This window comes from Canis lupus, chromosome 7 (genome assembly GCF_048164855.1).
Source record: "Canis lupus baileyi chromosome 7, mCanLup2.hap1, whole genome shotgun sequence".
In the NCBI taxonomy this organism is placed as follows: domain Eukaryota; kingdom Metazoa; phylum Chordata; class Mammalia; order Carnivora; family Canidae; genus Canis; species Canis lupus.
Window position 1 is genome coordinate 45,156,195 of NC_132844.1, and position 15,523 is coordinate 45,171,717.

A 15,523-nucleotide genomic window follows, 5' to 3' on the forward strand; every position below is an offset into this window, starting at 1 on the left:
TAACATAAAATACGTATTAATTGATTATATATGTTATCAATAAGACTTCTAGTCAACAGAAGGCTATTAGTTAAGTTTCAAAAGTCGTATGTGGCTTTTCAACTCCCGGGCAAGGGGAGGGGGCAAGGGGGGAGATTATCCCTAACCCCTGTGTTGTTCAAAGGTCAGCATACCTAACAAGAAGATAGTCTACCTGGAAATTAAAGCATGGAATCTAGGAAAACAGAAAAGTCACTAAATTATTTTTGCCTTTTTGTAAATAAAAACTGAATGTTTATAAATTTTTATAAAATTGAGTATTTCTTTTATGAGGTGAAATTTAAAATTATTGTATGTTTTGTATCCAAAATATGGAAAATACAAATAAGCAAAAGAGACAAATTAAAAGTCATCTTTATTCTCAGCATGCAGAGATAGCCACTGTTAATATTAGTGGAAGTAGATCTGGTATTATCTCAACGCATATTTTTTATAAAAATGTCATATCACTCAAATTGTCTTTATCACTTTTTCTATTCTATACAAATATTATTCCATGCCATTAGCTAGTATTCTACAACTCCAGTATAAGAGCTGGATAGCATTCAATTATATAAAAGTACTTGATTGAACAATCCACTCTCCATTGTTTACATTTTTGCAACCTTTCTCATTGTTATGGATATCTTGAACTTGCAGTTTGAGCACTATCTTCTAAAAGTTTAAAAGTATATTGTCTTTTCCAAGTCAGAGGTTTCTCCCAAATTGTTTAGCATATCTAAAGACTATAAACATTAAAAACAAGAATGTTAAGGACATTGGGGGAAAACAATGTCTGTTTTGTCAGATTTTAGTTTTTAAAACAATGCTACCCGAGTATTTGATTTTGAATCCCATTACAAGCAATATTAGCAGAAGTAGATGAACACTTCAGCTTGACTGTGTAATTTATTTTCATAAAAATCTCTTTAGAGATCCCTGTCTAGTCAGCAAATAATTGCTTTAACTTTGGATTTTAATATTAGCACTGAATGATTTATGTACATTAAATAATGTGATTCTCACTAACCATTTATGAGCCAAGAATGATTATCTCCCTTCTGTGGATAATCACACTTTAGGGATGAAAGGTTAAGTGGTTTGCCTAAGATCACTCAGCCAGTCAATGGATTATCTCAAAATATGATCCTTAAGTCTTTAAATCATTAGACTTGGCTGGCCTCAGCAATACTTGAGAGGCATAAGGGATATGTACTTAGATCTTTCCTCAAATGATTTATGTAGCATAATGTCTAATTTGTTTATACAGCATTTTTTCATTTCTTATCACACAATTTAGTCTATAAACAAATATGAAACATTATAAAAATGAACACGATAAGAATCTACATATAGAAAATCTCTGGTAGAATTAGAGTAAACATTTCCAAAACAGTGCATAGATCAAGCAGACAATAGAATCTACCATTTGATGAAAGGGTCAGGGGAAGATATGAAGGGGGTAATAGAAAGCAGATAGAGTGGCTTCCTTCTATAAAAACCATATACTTTTGCAGTATATGGTTAGATTTTAACAAGCACTGAATGAAACAAACCAAAAGAGATCTAACTATTTCTTAATAAGGACATGTGCGTTCCCTGAGAAGTATTTCCCACATCTGCATTATAAAGCATCTGTACAGGTCTACCTGCCCGTATCAACTATAATGACATATGTGCCTCGTATATCTCTACAATACATAATTCGCACAAGTGGAACGCTGTAGAGGTTATTCCTAGAATGGAAGAATTTTCAACAGTGATCTGATCGAAATTAGAAGTGACCTTGGTAAACTAGAGCAGAGGCCAAAAAAAGTAGTGGAATGATGTATTAAAAGGACCATATCAGATTTGTATTCTAGGTAAGGAGGAAGAGGAAACCAGCACGACAGCTGTCCCTTCTGGAGCAAGGAAGGAAAGAAAAAAGTCCTGATTTGTATTTTCCATTAAACTGAGACTCCAAAGTTAATTTAAAAAAATACTGATAAATGATTTAACCAATGATTTTTAATAAGACTCACTTTTTCTTTTAAAAGTAGGATTACCAACTGATCCTGGGTTGCTAGGCACTTACCTGGTTTTAGCCCTGAGAAATCTTGCATCCTGGGAAAGCTCTCAGTCATGCACAAACTGGGGGAGTTGATCAAAATTAAAAATAAAAAGTTGGCGTGTTCATTAACCAAAATGTAGAAAATATAAATAAGTGAAAACATTAAAATCATTAATACTTTCAGAGTGCAGAGAGAGCCACTGTTAATATTAGTAAATGTGTGCCTAATATCTCTATGGAATAGACTTCATAACAATACAAGTTACTATTATTGCATACGACAAGTGATAGGGTAATCTCATTTGAGTTGTCTTTTAAAATTCTATTTAATTTTATGCCAAGTACCTTAGTATGTATCCCTTTTCATCTGATGGCATCACTCTGTAAACTGTGATAAATTTTCAATTGTGTATTGGTCATTTCTGCTATTCATTCTACAAATTCCCTTAACCTTACACTTTTCTTTATCTCTGAGATGCAGTACTAGCTAGTACATTAGCAGCATGCTTTCTGAGTTCTGATAACTATATCACAGTGTAATCTCACTGCTCAGGGGTATGCAGCCTTTCATTTCTTATTCCATTTCTATTTCCCCTGTAGGCCAGGGAGGGAAAATTTCTACCTAGGCAGTTTAGCATCATTTAACATTGCTGTTTCTTGTCCAGCAGTCTCCTACATGAGTGAGACCATATGTCGACCACAGTTAGCACTTAAAATGTATTATTACCTACATATACAGAAAAGCTCTTTCTGTTTTGTGGGGGTTTAACTTTCTGAAAGCATTTCAAGTCCTGATTTAGAGACAGAAAGAAAGAAGGAAAATAGAATTTCAGTGTTAGAAAAGAAATATATCATTTATCTATCCTAAAATGTTCACACTTGGTTGGGGCCATATTTCAGGATTATTATGATCCAGAAAGTACCTCTCGTTGAAGAAGTACTTACCATCCATGTGCAAAGTAACACTGTTCTTGCCAGTTATACATAGAATAATGGCCTCTTCTGTTTTATTTCTAGCTACACAATCCCTGTTGGCAGCCCTCGGATTGCTTGCATGATTGAAATGACTGCAGACGGAAAACCTCCAATACAGAAGGAAGACACAGAGATATCCTATGTCTCTCAGGTAGTTAAGCAAATACCCAGTTCCAAACGTGACAAAGTGTGCCCTCAATATCTGAAGTAAATATTTCTTTTTAAGTTACTAAACACCTATCATATTTCTTTATTGAACAGATTCCTTGTAAAAACTCTCAACAAAATACCAGAATAATCATTCCTGACACTTAGGTACAATTAAATATGTTTAATACTCCCTGTCGCTATCAAAGTTTTATTAAATTTTACAAGAAATTAATTTTCCTCTCACACTTTGCATATAACATATTATGCTTGATTAAGAAAAACAGCACAGAAATTTAGAAAGATTAGCAAGATACAAAGCAGTGCTTAAAAACTTACATTTTTATGGGCTATGGCAGTGCTTATACTGTTATTAAAAAGTTCCTTCTCAGGGAATTTTTCTTAGAAATGTTGAATGAAGAAAATTGAAAGAAGAGAGGATGTTTATCCCTCTAGAGACCAGGCAATTTGCTGAATTCTTTTAATTTTAATGATGTGGTTGGTTACATGCTTCTTAGTGTGACTTTACACAAATATATTTAAGATAAAGAATTCCTGGTTCATTTGATCATCATGGAGAGTTAATCTGTATAATTAGAGCTCCAAAGTGCTAATTTTGGTGCACATTAGAGCTGGCAGTGTGTAAAGCCTTAATGAATTGGAAATTTCATTTTATTTCCATTTTTTTTCTATGTAGTTTTTTTCTCTTATTGAGTATATACAAGCATCTTAAGGAAGCACATAAGAATAGCTAACATTTGCATAAGCACATTACATTTTCCAAATTGTGGCCATATATTTTTCTCTCATCTGATCTTCCCAAGAACCCTCTAAAGTTAGAATGAATATCTCTTTTACAAGGTAGTATCTGATGAAATTGAGTATCAAATGTCCAAAATTTCATAGTGATAAAGAAAGAGACTTGATCCCAGATTTTCTGATTCCCAATGTCGGTTTTTTTGTTACCTTATAATACACTTTATTGTACTTCATTTTCTGCTCCAGCAGATTGAAAACTATCAAGTGGATAGTTAAGGTAAGAATAAAATTGGTTTTAGTTTTGAAGAAAAAAGACCAAAAAAAAAAAAAAAAAGCAGTCTTAAATATAGAGAACAAACTGGATGTTGCCAGAGGAGAGGCATGTAAGAGGATGAGTAAAATAGGTGAAGGGGATTAAGGGGCCACTTACTGTGATGAGCACTGAGTAATGTATAAGATTGTTGAATCATTATACATAAACCCGAATCAATATACTATATATAAACTGTACATTAGTTTTTTTTAAAAGGCATGCTAGAGTGCAAGTTAGCCAAATTTTAGATTCAAAACACAGACTATTCAAATGGTGGAAAATCTATGAAACACTCATAGTTTTGTGAAAAATCCAATGTAAAGCAGTCAGTGTGATTTTATCTTCATTCTGTCTGGTCATCCATTCTTTATATTGAAAGCTCTATATTTTCTTACGAATAACATGCAGTATGCTACAAACAAACAGGCATAAGGGAAAAAAAGAGAGCGGCAAACCAAGAAACAGGCTCTTCGCTACAGAGAACAAACTGATGGTTACCAGAAGGGAGGGGAAGATGGGATGAAATAGGTGATGAGGATCAAGAAGGGCACCTGTGATGAGCACCGGGTGTTTGCACGGAAGTGTTGAATCACTATGTTGTACCCCTGAAACTAACATAACACTGTATGTCAACTAACTAGAATTTAAATAAAAACGTTTTTAAAAACACACATATAAAAAAAAGATCCTGTTTTCAGCTCTTTTTTTTAGCTTTTAAGCTTTTATTTTTATTTTTTTTAATTTATTTTTTATTGGTGTTCAATTTACTAACATACAGAATAACCCCCAGTGCCCGTCACCCATTCACTCCCACCCCCCGCCCTCCTCCCCTTCTACCACCCCTAGTTCGTTTCCCAGAGTTAGCAGTCTTTACGTTCTGTCTCCCTTTCTGATATTTCCCACACATTTCTTCTCCCTTCCCTTATATTCCCTTTCACTATTATTTATATTCCCCAAATGAATGAGAACATATAATGTTTGTCCTTCTCCGACTGACTTACTTCACTCAGCAGTTTTCAGCTCTTTTCAATAAATACTCATTAGTGGAATTGCTGGATCATAAGATACCTTCATTTTTAATTTTTTGAGGAATCTTCATACTGTTGCACATATAGTTACCACACAATTGTGCATTCCCACAACAGTACACAAAGGTTTGTTTCTTCACATCTTTGTCAACACTTTTTACTTGCTATTGCTTTTTTTTTTTTATGATGGGTACCCTGAAAATATGAGCTTTTTAATCAGCTTATTTGTTTTTGCTATTGAGGCATAGGAGTTCCTTCTGTATTTTTTATATTAACCCCATATTAGATATATGGTTTGTGGATAGTTTCTCTCATTCTGTAGATTGCCTTTTCCTTCATTGATGGTTACCTTTGCAGTGGAGATTTTTTAATTTGACATAGCCCCACTTGTCTTTTTTTGCTTTTGTTGCTTGTGGTTTTGGTACTGTATCCAAGAAATCATTGCCAAAACTAATGTTATGAAGCTTTTACTCTAAGTTTTCTTCTTCAAGTAGTATAGTTTCAAGTCTGATGTGTAAGTCTTTATAATTAGTTTTGAGTTGAATTTTTGTGTATGGTGTAAAGGTTCAACTTTTTTGCATGTGTGTGTCCAGTTTTCCCAAACCATTTGTTGAAGAGACGATGACTTTCCTCATCGTGTAGATGTGGCACCTTGTCAAGGATCATTTGATCATAGACACACAAGTGTATTTCTGGGTTCTGTTCTGCTGTTTGTATTTATGTGTCTATATGCCAAAACCATACTGTTTTTGATTACTGTGGCTTAGTAATATGCTTTGAAGTCAGGAAGTATCGTGCTTCCAGGTTTGTTTTCCTTTCTCAATGTTGTTCTGGCTATTTGGGGTCCTCTGTTAAGGATTTTTTTTTCTATTCAAAAACTGCCTTTGGAAATTTGATAGGGATTGCATTATATTATATCTGTAGATCACTTTAGGTAGAATGAACTTTTAACAGCATTAAGTCTTCCAATCCATGAACACAGGAAGTTTTTCCACTTTTTTGCATCTTCTTTCATCCCTTTCAGCAATGTTTTATAGTTCTCAGTGTATTCATCTCCTTAGTTATGTTTACTCCTAATTATTTTATTCCCTCTGATTCTATGTGAATGAGATTGTTTTCTTAATTGCTTTCCAGGTTGCTCTTTGGAAGCATGTAGAAGCACAACTGATTTTTTTTATGTAGATTTTGTTTCCTGCAGCCTCACTGAATTTATTTATTAGTTTTAATTTTTTGTGGACTTTTTAGGATTTTCTATATATAAGATCATGTCATCTACGGGAACTTCTTGCTTTTATTTCTTTTTCCTGCCCAGTTGTTCTGCTAGGACTCCCAGTACTATGATGAATAGGAATAGAGAGAATGGGCACTCTTGTTTTCTTCCTGATCTTAGAGAAAAAGCTTTCGGGTTTTCACCATTGAGTATGGTATTAGCTATGGGATTGTCATATATGGCCTTTATTATGTAAGGTAATTTCCTTTTATTCATAGTTTGTTGAGTCTTTTTATAAAGAAATGATGTTGAATTTTGTCAAATACTTTTTCTGCATCTATTAATCTTGTAATCCTTATCCTTTGTTCTATTAATGTGGTACATCACATTGATTTATTTTTTCTGTCGAACCATCCTTGTATCACAGGGATAAATCCCACTTGGTCATGGTACATAATTTTTGTAATTAAATGTGCTGTTAAATTTGGTTTGCCAGTATTTTATTGAAGATTTACATCTTGATTCATCAGGTATATAAGCTTGCAGATTTTTTTCCTTGTAATGTCTTCTTCTGTCTTTAGTATCGGGAAGATGCTGGCATCAGAGAATAAGCTTGGAGTATTCACTCCTCCTCAGCTTTTTGGAAGAGTTTGAGAAGGATTGGTATTAATTCTTTTTTAAAATTTTTTGTAGAATCCTCCTGTGAAACCATCTGTTACTGGGCTTTTGTTTGTTAGGAGGTTTTTGATTACAGATTCTTTCTCTTATTATTCATCTGTTCAGATTTTTAATTTATTCATGATTTCCTCTTGGTACGTTGTAGGTTTCTGGGAATTTATCCATTTCTTCTAGGTTATCCAGTTTGTTGATGTGTAATTGTTCATAGTTATCTCATAGTCCTTTTTATTTCTGTGGCATCAGTTGTAATGTCATCTTTCATTTCTGATTTTATTTGAATCTTCTCTCTTCTTTTAATTAGTCTAGCTAAAGGTTAGTTTTGTTGATCTTTTCAGAAATCCAACTCAACTTTGCTGATTTTTTTAATGTTTTTCTGTTCCCTATTTTTTTTCTGTTCTAATTTTTATATAATTTTATACTTTCTGCTAACTTTGGACTTAATTTATTCTTCTTTGTCTAGTTCTGTGATATATAAAGTTACATTATTGATTTGAGTCTTTCTTCTTTTTTACTAAGCTTTTCAAGATATGAACTTTCTTGTTAGAACTATTTGCTACATCCCATAAGTTATGGTATATTACATTCCATTGTCTCAAGATATTTTCTGAATTATTTAATTTCTTCTTTGAACCATTGCTCCTTTGAAAAGAGTACATTGCTTAATTTGCACATACAGTTGACCCTTGAACATGGGGATTAGGGGTGCCAACCCCACACAATTGAAATCCATTTATAATTTTGACTCTCCCAGAATTTAACTAACAGCCTGTTGACCGGCAGCCTTACTGATAATGTAAACAGTTGATTAATGCATATTTGTATATATATTCATATATTGTATATATATTGTATTTTTATAACAACATTAATTAAAGAAAATACTGTTAAGAAAATCATAAGGAAGAGAAAATGTATTTACAGTATGATACATATATTTATTGAAAAAAATCTGCATAAAAGTGGTCCTATGCAGTTCAAACCCATGTTGTTCTAGAGTCAGTGCTGTGTTCTGATATTGGCTGTATATATATATATATATATATATACAGCCAATATATATATAATTGTTATATCTTCCTGGCCAGTTGACCCTTTTAATCATTATATAAGGTCATTTTTTGTCTCTTATGACTGTAGTTGACTTGTCTGTTTTGTCTGAATAGCCATAGCCATTACTGCTCTTTTTTGGTTGCCATTTGTATGGAATACCTCTCTCCATTCTTTCACTTTCAGCCTGTATGTTCTTAAATCAAAAGTGAGTTTCTTATAGATGGAATATAGTTGGATCTTGGGAGTTTTCTTAATTTTTCTGGTCCACTCAGTCACTTTATGTTTTTTGATTGGGAGTTTACTCCATTTACACTTAAATTACTAATAGATAAGAAGCTATTTCCATTTCATTAATTGTTTGTGTCTTATAGATTTTTTTTTTTTTTGCCCCTCTTTTTCTCCCTTGTTCTCTTCCTTTGTATCTCATTGGTTTTTGTATATGTGTGTGTATGTGAGACATATTTTGATGCCTTTCTCATTTTTTTCCATATCTTTTATATATAGTGTATTTGTGGTTAGCATAGGGCTTACATAGAACATCTTACAATTATAATAATATATTTTAAGCTTATAGCAACTTAACTTCAATTGCTCTAATCATTTACTTCTCCCCTGTCCACACTTCATATAAAGATCTCACATTTACATCTTTTTTATATTGTGCATACATTGACACATTTTATAGTTAAAGTGTTTTTATACTTTTATCTTTTAACTTTATTTTTGAGCACTTTGAATATATAATCCCACAGCATTCTGGCTTTAAAGGCTTCTGGCAAGAAATCCATTGATAGCCCTATAGGGGCTCCCTTTTATGTGGCAAGTCTCTTTTTTTTTTTTTCCTGTTCTCAGAATTCTCTATCTTTGACTTTTGACTATTTGGCTATGTATCTTGGTGTAGACTTCTTGAAGTTCTTTCTTGTGGTAGTTTTTGAGCTTCTTAATCTGGGTGCCCATTTTCTCTCCCAAATTTATGATGTTTTCAGTCATGATATCTTTCTTTTTTAATACAGCAATCAATGTTTGTCTTCATTCCAACTAAAAGACCCTAGTAAGAAAACACTTAAGTAAGTAAATGTAAAATTCTCGTGTTTATTTACAGTCTTTATATCTTCAAGTAAGTATTCTATGCCTCTTTCTCTTCTTCCTCTGATACTCCCATAATGCATATATTGATCCATTTGATAGTGTCTTCTAAGTTCCTCAGGTTTTCCTCTCTCCTTTTCAGTCTTTTTTTCTTTTTGCTGCTCTAACTGAATACTTTCAAAGAAACCCATCTTTGAGTTTGCTGATTCTTTCTTCTGCTTGATCAAGTTGTTTGATGAACCCTTCCAGTGAGTTTTTCGATTAGTTTTGCATCTTTAGCTCCAAAATTTCTGCTTGATTCTTTACTATATTTTCTCTTTATTGATATTCTCATTTTCTTCATGCTTCATTTCCCTGAATTCATCGAGCATCTTCATGATAGTTATTTTAAAATTCTTTGTCAGGTACTTCCATTTCTTTAGAATTGGTTACCAGGGATTCATTCTGTCCCTTTAATTTTTCCTATCTCTTCCTGTACCTTATAAAATTCATGATGATATCTACACCTTTGAAAAAAACAGACATCTTTCCCAGTCTTTATGGACTGCCTCCGTATAAGAAAGGACCTTCACCAATCAGCCCAGCTAGAGAGTCTGGGAACCTCTCAGCACTTTCTATGGATGTATCTTCTGTGGCCTTGTGTGTATAAATTCCCTTTTATAGGAATTTACCAGTTGTTGTTGTTTTTTTTTTTTTCAGATGCTCATAATCTTTTGCTCCCTCTAGTGTGTGTCTAAGGTTCTACAGGTTCTCTGGAGCTTCCACAAGCCCCCAAATTCTCTTCTTTTCTCAGCAGCCCCAGGGTTCCTAAGGGCATATGGGTCATGTCAGGGTTTCAAGTCAGGCAAAATAGAAACCAGTCCCTCAAAGAGCCCATAGAAAAGCCAGAATGTTGGAAGCATACTCTATTCTTCTCCACCCTACTCCCTTGCTCTGCCCCAGTAAGAGGCCACCAAACCATATCAGCCTCAGTCTGCTGCATCCATGGTCCTTTGGAGCAGCAACACACCATCCAGTCCTCTTTCATTTTCAGTAACAGCCAGAAATCTACAGGATGGCAGTTTCTGTCAGTGTTCCAAGACAAAGGAGACAAACCCATTCTTCAGTCAGCCCCCTGAAAAGCCATTCTTTTGGATGCAGAATTCAGGTCTTTCCATTGTTGGAGAGAAGTCAGTAGTTAGGGAAGTTTTGCCTGCTCTTCCCACTAAGCTCCAGCTCATGTCTACAGTGAGTGAATGCATGCTAGTCCAAACATTTGCCTTTGTTCTCAGTAGCCCCCAAACTGGCACACTTCCCTGTCAGCACTTAGATTCACCAAGACAGGAACTCATCTCTTGGGCTGGACCTGAAAGGTCTGCACATAGTATATACGTTTCAGTCTTCTATTTCCCTCCCCAGAGAGAAACTGGGAGCTGGAAGTCTTCTTCCAATTATGCCTCACTGAGTCTGGGGGAGACCTTTGGCCATTGAGTGCCACAGATTTTCCTGTCATCCTCAGTACAGCTGATTTCACACTCACCTAGGGTACAAGTGCTTCTAAACTATCTACTCATTTCTCACAAAGGGACTTGGTCTGTGTATTGTTCTTGAATTAGTGTCTCCCTAAGGGAAGAAATATCTGGAACCATCTTTCTGATCTGTATACTATATTTTCTAATTTGTGATTTCATCCCCCAGATTACATTAAATTCTATTATGGACAAGAATAATCCCATTTTTAAAAATATTTCCACTTTCCTATATCACTATGCTCACAGGATAGCGACTCAGTTCACTGATTGCTTCACTAAAGTTCAGTTCCTTCTTTGACAAAGTGAGAAGATACCATTTTGAAAACATTCTCTGGCCTAAAGAACCTTAAGAATCAGAGATTTAACTATAAAGTATGGGACCAATGAGGACTTCATTGCTATTTATCAAATTATAAAAAAAAAAATCTTTGTGTAAGCTACTTGATATTAATCTCATAAGAAATTCAAGAACTTCCATGTAAACACTACTCAACACTCAATGCTATATATATATTAAGGATATATAGAAAGCTATATTAGAATTAAAGCCGTATTAATATTCCTCCCATATGTTGAATCTAGTAAAACAGCAAGGTTCTAAGACAGCATAAAGTAGAAGAAGGCTAGAAGATAAATAGGAAATTGTAGGAAAAAAACAGGATTGAGTTTCATTAATCAGGTGATTCTTTAACAAACTTATATTAAACTTCCTATTTGTAAGGCATTACTATAAACTCTGAGAGAATCCCAAGATAACTATGTTATCCCCCTAAAAGGGATAAAAAGATAGAAGAGACTGTATGATCACAGATTATTATATTATTGGAGAGGAGGAGAGGAGGAGAGAGAGAGATCTTCTAACTGCAAAGAGATGAAGAATTGAAATAACTACTGGTTCTGCCTTTCGACCCCCTTTCATTTAATGACTGTAAATTTTTAAAAATTTAAGACAAATCATATGTAAAAAGTTATTTAAATAAATCTTTCTCCCCAAACATTTTACCCAACACCTCTTATTCATCCCTATTCCAAGATGTGATGTTTTCTGCATACAATTCAGACAATGTTAAAAATTAAAATTTGTTAAACAAATGAAAGTCAGTTAATTTCAATTCTAAGTAATTATATTCTTAGGTAAAGAAAAGTGCACTCCAATAGTTAATATTAAGTAAAAAACTACTTTAGAATTACCTTCCTGTTAACAAAAAGTTATTTAACATTAGACAGATTTGAGGCTATAAAACAAAACATTGAATAAAGATATCATTACAGAAATGTACGTAGACTCCCAATGTCCAAATTTAAATTAAAACAGAATTTTAAAAAAAAAAAAAAGATAAAACAGCTTATCTGTCTCCACCTCTGGTTTTTAGAAGTTTATTTCCTTTTGCCTGTCTTCTTATTTCATTCCCACATATTATAAAAGAGCAAATATATTATTCCCTTAAAGAGAAAACTCTGAGAGGAAAGGGAATGCTCATTTCACTCTTTTGCAGAGTTCTTTTCCCTCAGCACCATTCATATTTTTCATTATCTTGATGATTCCTCCTTGATTATCCATGTCTGTTCTCTGTGGTTTTATCTTGTAAGATCATATCTTGATGTCAGACTCTATTCTCCATAGTCTGATTCACAAGAAGTTATTAGAAAAGACTTATTTTAAAGACCTGTCTCCTTAGGAATGATTATACACACAAAAGGCAGCTCCTGGATAATTAAGAGTCTGGGGATAGAGGAAGTCAACCATTTTAATGGTTATCTATGTGCAGTCAACGGCAGCAGCTTTTTTAGACATTTCAGGATTCCAACGCAGCTCGAGCCTCAGATCGGAAGAAATACAAGAGCCATCTACTTTCATTGTTTGGGTGTTTTTTAATGGTCTAATAAATCATAGATAGCTCCATAGACTTTCCCTCAAATCTGCCCACTGCTGACAGAAGAGGAGGATATTCTTCCATCCTCTATCAGTTTTGTGCTAAAACAGCACACTTGTCAAAGCTGTGAGAGAGTTTGCTGTTCCAGGTGTGTGATCAATAAACATAGATGTCAGAGACCCTTGGTGAGAAGAGGTCATGGCCTTGGATTCGCTGAGTCTGCAGGTTCATGATAGATTCCAGATTGCATTAGCGGTGAGTCACTTATCTTAAATGATAAAAGAATTCTGCTAATAGTTTGTTACAGTAATTAATATAAATGGACTTAGCATATGAAAAAGGATGTGAAAACAATTAAATGTACTCCTGTGTTACATGAAGGCTCTTTTAATACTCCTTGAGACTTCCACCCCACTATGCTCAAAAATAGGCATCCTCTGGGTGACTATATATCTGAACCTTTTATAAAGTACACACAAAAAATTAATGAATGCCTTCAGGAGCAGAACTCGAGTCACCAGAAAAGAATAAAAGCTCAAATAACAGGGTTAGTTTGATCTATTATGGGTCATAGAGATGCTTTGATGTTCCTAGAATTGAACATGCTTCTGTTCTCTAAAAAGCACATTTGCATCAAACCAGAACATATTAATATAAACATTAAATGGCATTACTGAGAATTCCCCATCCTCTCCTCCCCTCAGAGCCTTAACTTAATTATTTGGCACTAGTTTTAGAATTCTTGCAATGACAGTTTTCCATTTTAGTGTACCTGTAATGTCAATTTAAATACTTTTCAGCTATCAGTTTGGAGTGTGTGAATGTGTTTTGGGGATAAGAACATCAGAGACATAAACTGCACAAATGCTGCTGCATGCACCTTTCATATGCCTACAGCCCTGATGATCAGGGTCTCATTACCAGTTCATCCAGAATTCATTTGTAATTAATAAATTTCATGTTTGAGAAAGCTACCTTTTATATTCATATAAATGATGAGAATTAAATTTATATATATTACTGTAGTGTGGGAAGAGAGATTAAGTCACAGTTTACTTCATACCAGAGATTTTATTGTCATTCTGGTCAGGGAATAAACTCTATTTCCAAATAAGGCCACATTCTGAGCTACTGAGGGTTGCAATATCCACCTATAAATTTGGGGGAACACAACTCAATCCCTTTAACAATAGTTAACAAGCCTCTATTTTCTTTATCAGTTTTTATTTGGTAATATTCATATTAAAATGCAAACACTTGAGTTCCAAAATATATTTCAGAGAAATCGATTAGCAAATTTTACTGAATGCTTTTTTACTGAGTTTTATTAGATATTGTGAAAAATACATAAGAGCCTTTTTCTAAAGTAACTTATCCTACCATCTAGTAGAGGTGGCAAAAGTAAGTAACAATTATGACCCATTTTACATGGTAAAATACATTAAAGCATGCATTATAGAACAAAACATTCTAGGTCTTTCTCATATAATCTAATCATAACTTACAAGATTTTTTTGTTGTTATTTTTCCTATAGGTACATTTTGAATCAATGTTCCTTGGCCACATCCCAGCAAATGTTAAGATCTATAAGAATGCAGGTCAGATTTATGGGTTCAAAGGCTGCATTCAAGAGCTTCAAGTAAACAACAAAGAATTCTTCATCATTGATGAAGCACTACGTGGAAAGAACATTGAGAACTGCCATGTCCCATGGTGTGCTCATCATCTATGCCACAACAATGGCACCTGCATCAGGTTAGTTTCAGCCCCTTGATCTCCAACCTATATTTCATGATTCCAAGTTCTTAAAACAACAAAAATCAGCAGCATTTTCACCTGGATGGTAGGAAAGAAAGGTCTGGAACCTCTTAGTTTGCATATGCATCATCTAGGTCATGCACACATGTGGTGAATACTTGTTTGTTCAAAGAAATTTATATACTGTGACTCCAATGTCAAGAAATACTTGACCTCGGAAAATAACTAGGTAACTAAACTTGATTTTGACAATTTCGAATGACCTGATTTCAGCAATTGCAGATGGATCCAAGTATAATTTTACCATGGTGTTCTGCTTTGAGGACATATGAATGACAGATTCTTACTTATTGATAATAGTTTTGATGCATTCATTTTTATTGTGGTTTTCTTTTTTTTTTTTTGCTTCATCTTTAAAAAATAAAAGATCTACTTAGATCTGTAAGATTAAAGATGGAGAAGAATACTTATATCTCTTTCTTCTCCTTATTTGCAATCTTTACATCAAGGAAGAAAAAGCCTATATACCTTTTTTACTTGATATAAAGATTCATCATGCTTGTAAGCCTCAGAAGATTTTAATTAAAATTACTTTCTGCTCCACTAAAATGTCTTAACTTAATCAACCCTGGGGGAGTCTTATTTGGACAGTGTAGAACATATTCCCAAATTTCTTTAATGCTCTGAGAAATTTTTATTGCAGGGCTACAAATAATGACAGAGAGAATGCTAAAACATGTGTAGATTATATTAATTCAAGTCAAGGAAAAATTAACCGAATCTCATAGGAAATATCGTAATTAATTCACCTCAGTGTTTCTAAGGGGCAAGCTATCAAGTAGTTAATGACTTCACAAAAGTAAACATCTATGTGCATAGTGTGGGAAAGAGAAAAATTTTATCAAAGAGTACGATAAGAAATGGTGGGCAGAGACGGGCTCCGAAAATAATCACTGGAATAGGAAAAGAAAAATGAGAAAGAGCCAAATAGCAAAGACAAGGAACAAAGGACAGGTATGATAAAATCAAGGTGATATATTTACCAAACAATCACAGACTGACCTA

At 33.8% G+C, this 15,523-nt stretch overlaps 1 protein-coding gene across 1 annotated transcript in view; it reads left to right on the forward strand.

Annotated features, from left to right (window-relative positions):
• Positions 1 to 15,523, forward strand: part of EYS (eyes shut homolog) — a 1,513,100-nt gene that overhangs the window by 1,296,646 nt on the left and 200,931 nt on the right. The window contains exons 31-32 of the mRNA XM_072832461.1: positions 3,086 to 3,194; positions 14,235 to 14,455. Coding sequence (XP_072688562.1) covers positions 3,086 to 3,194; positions 14,235 to 14,455 — 330 coding nt within the window. The remainder of the gene's footprint in view (positions 1 to 3,085; positions 3,195 to 14,234; positions 14,456 to 15,523) is intronic.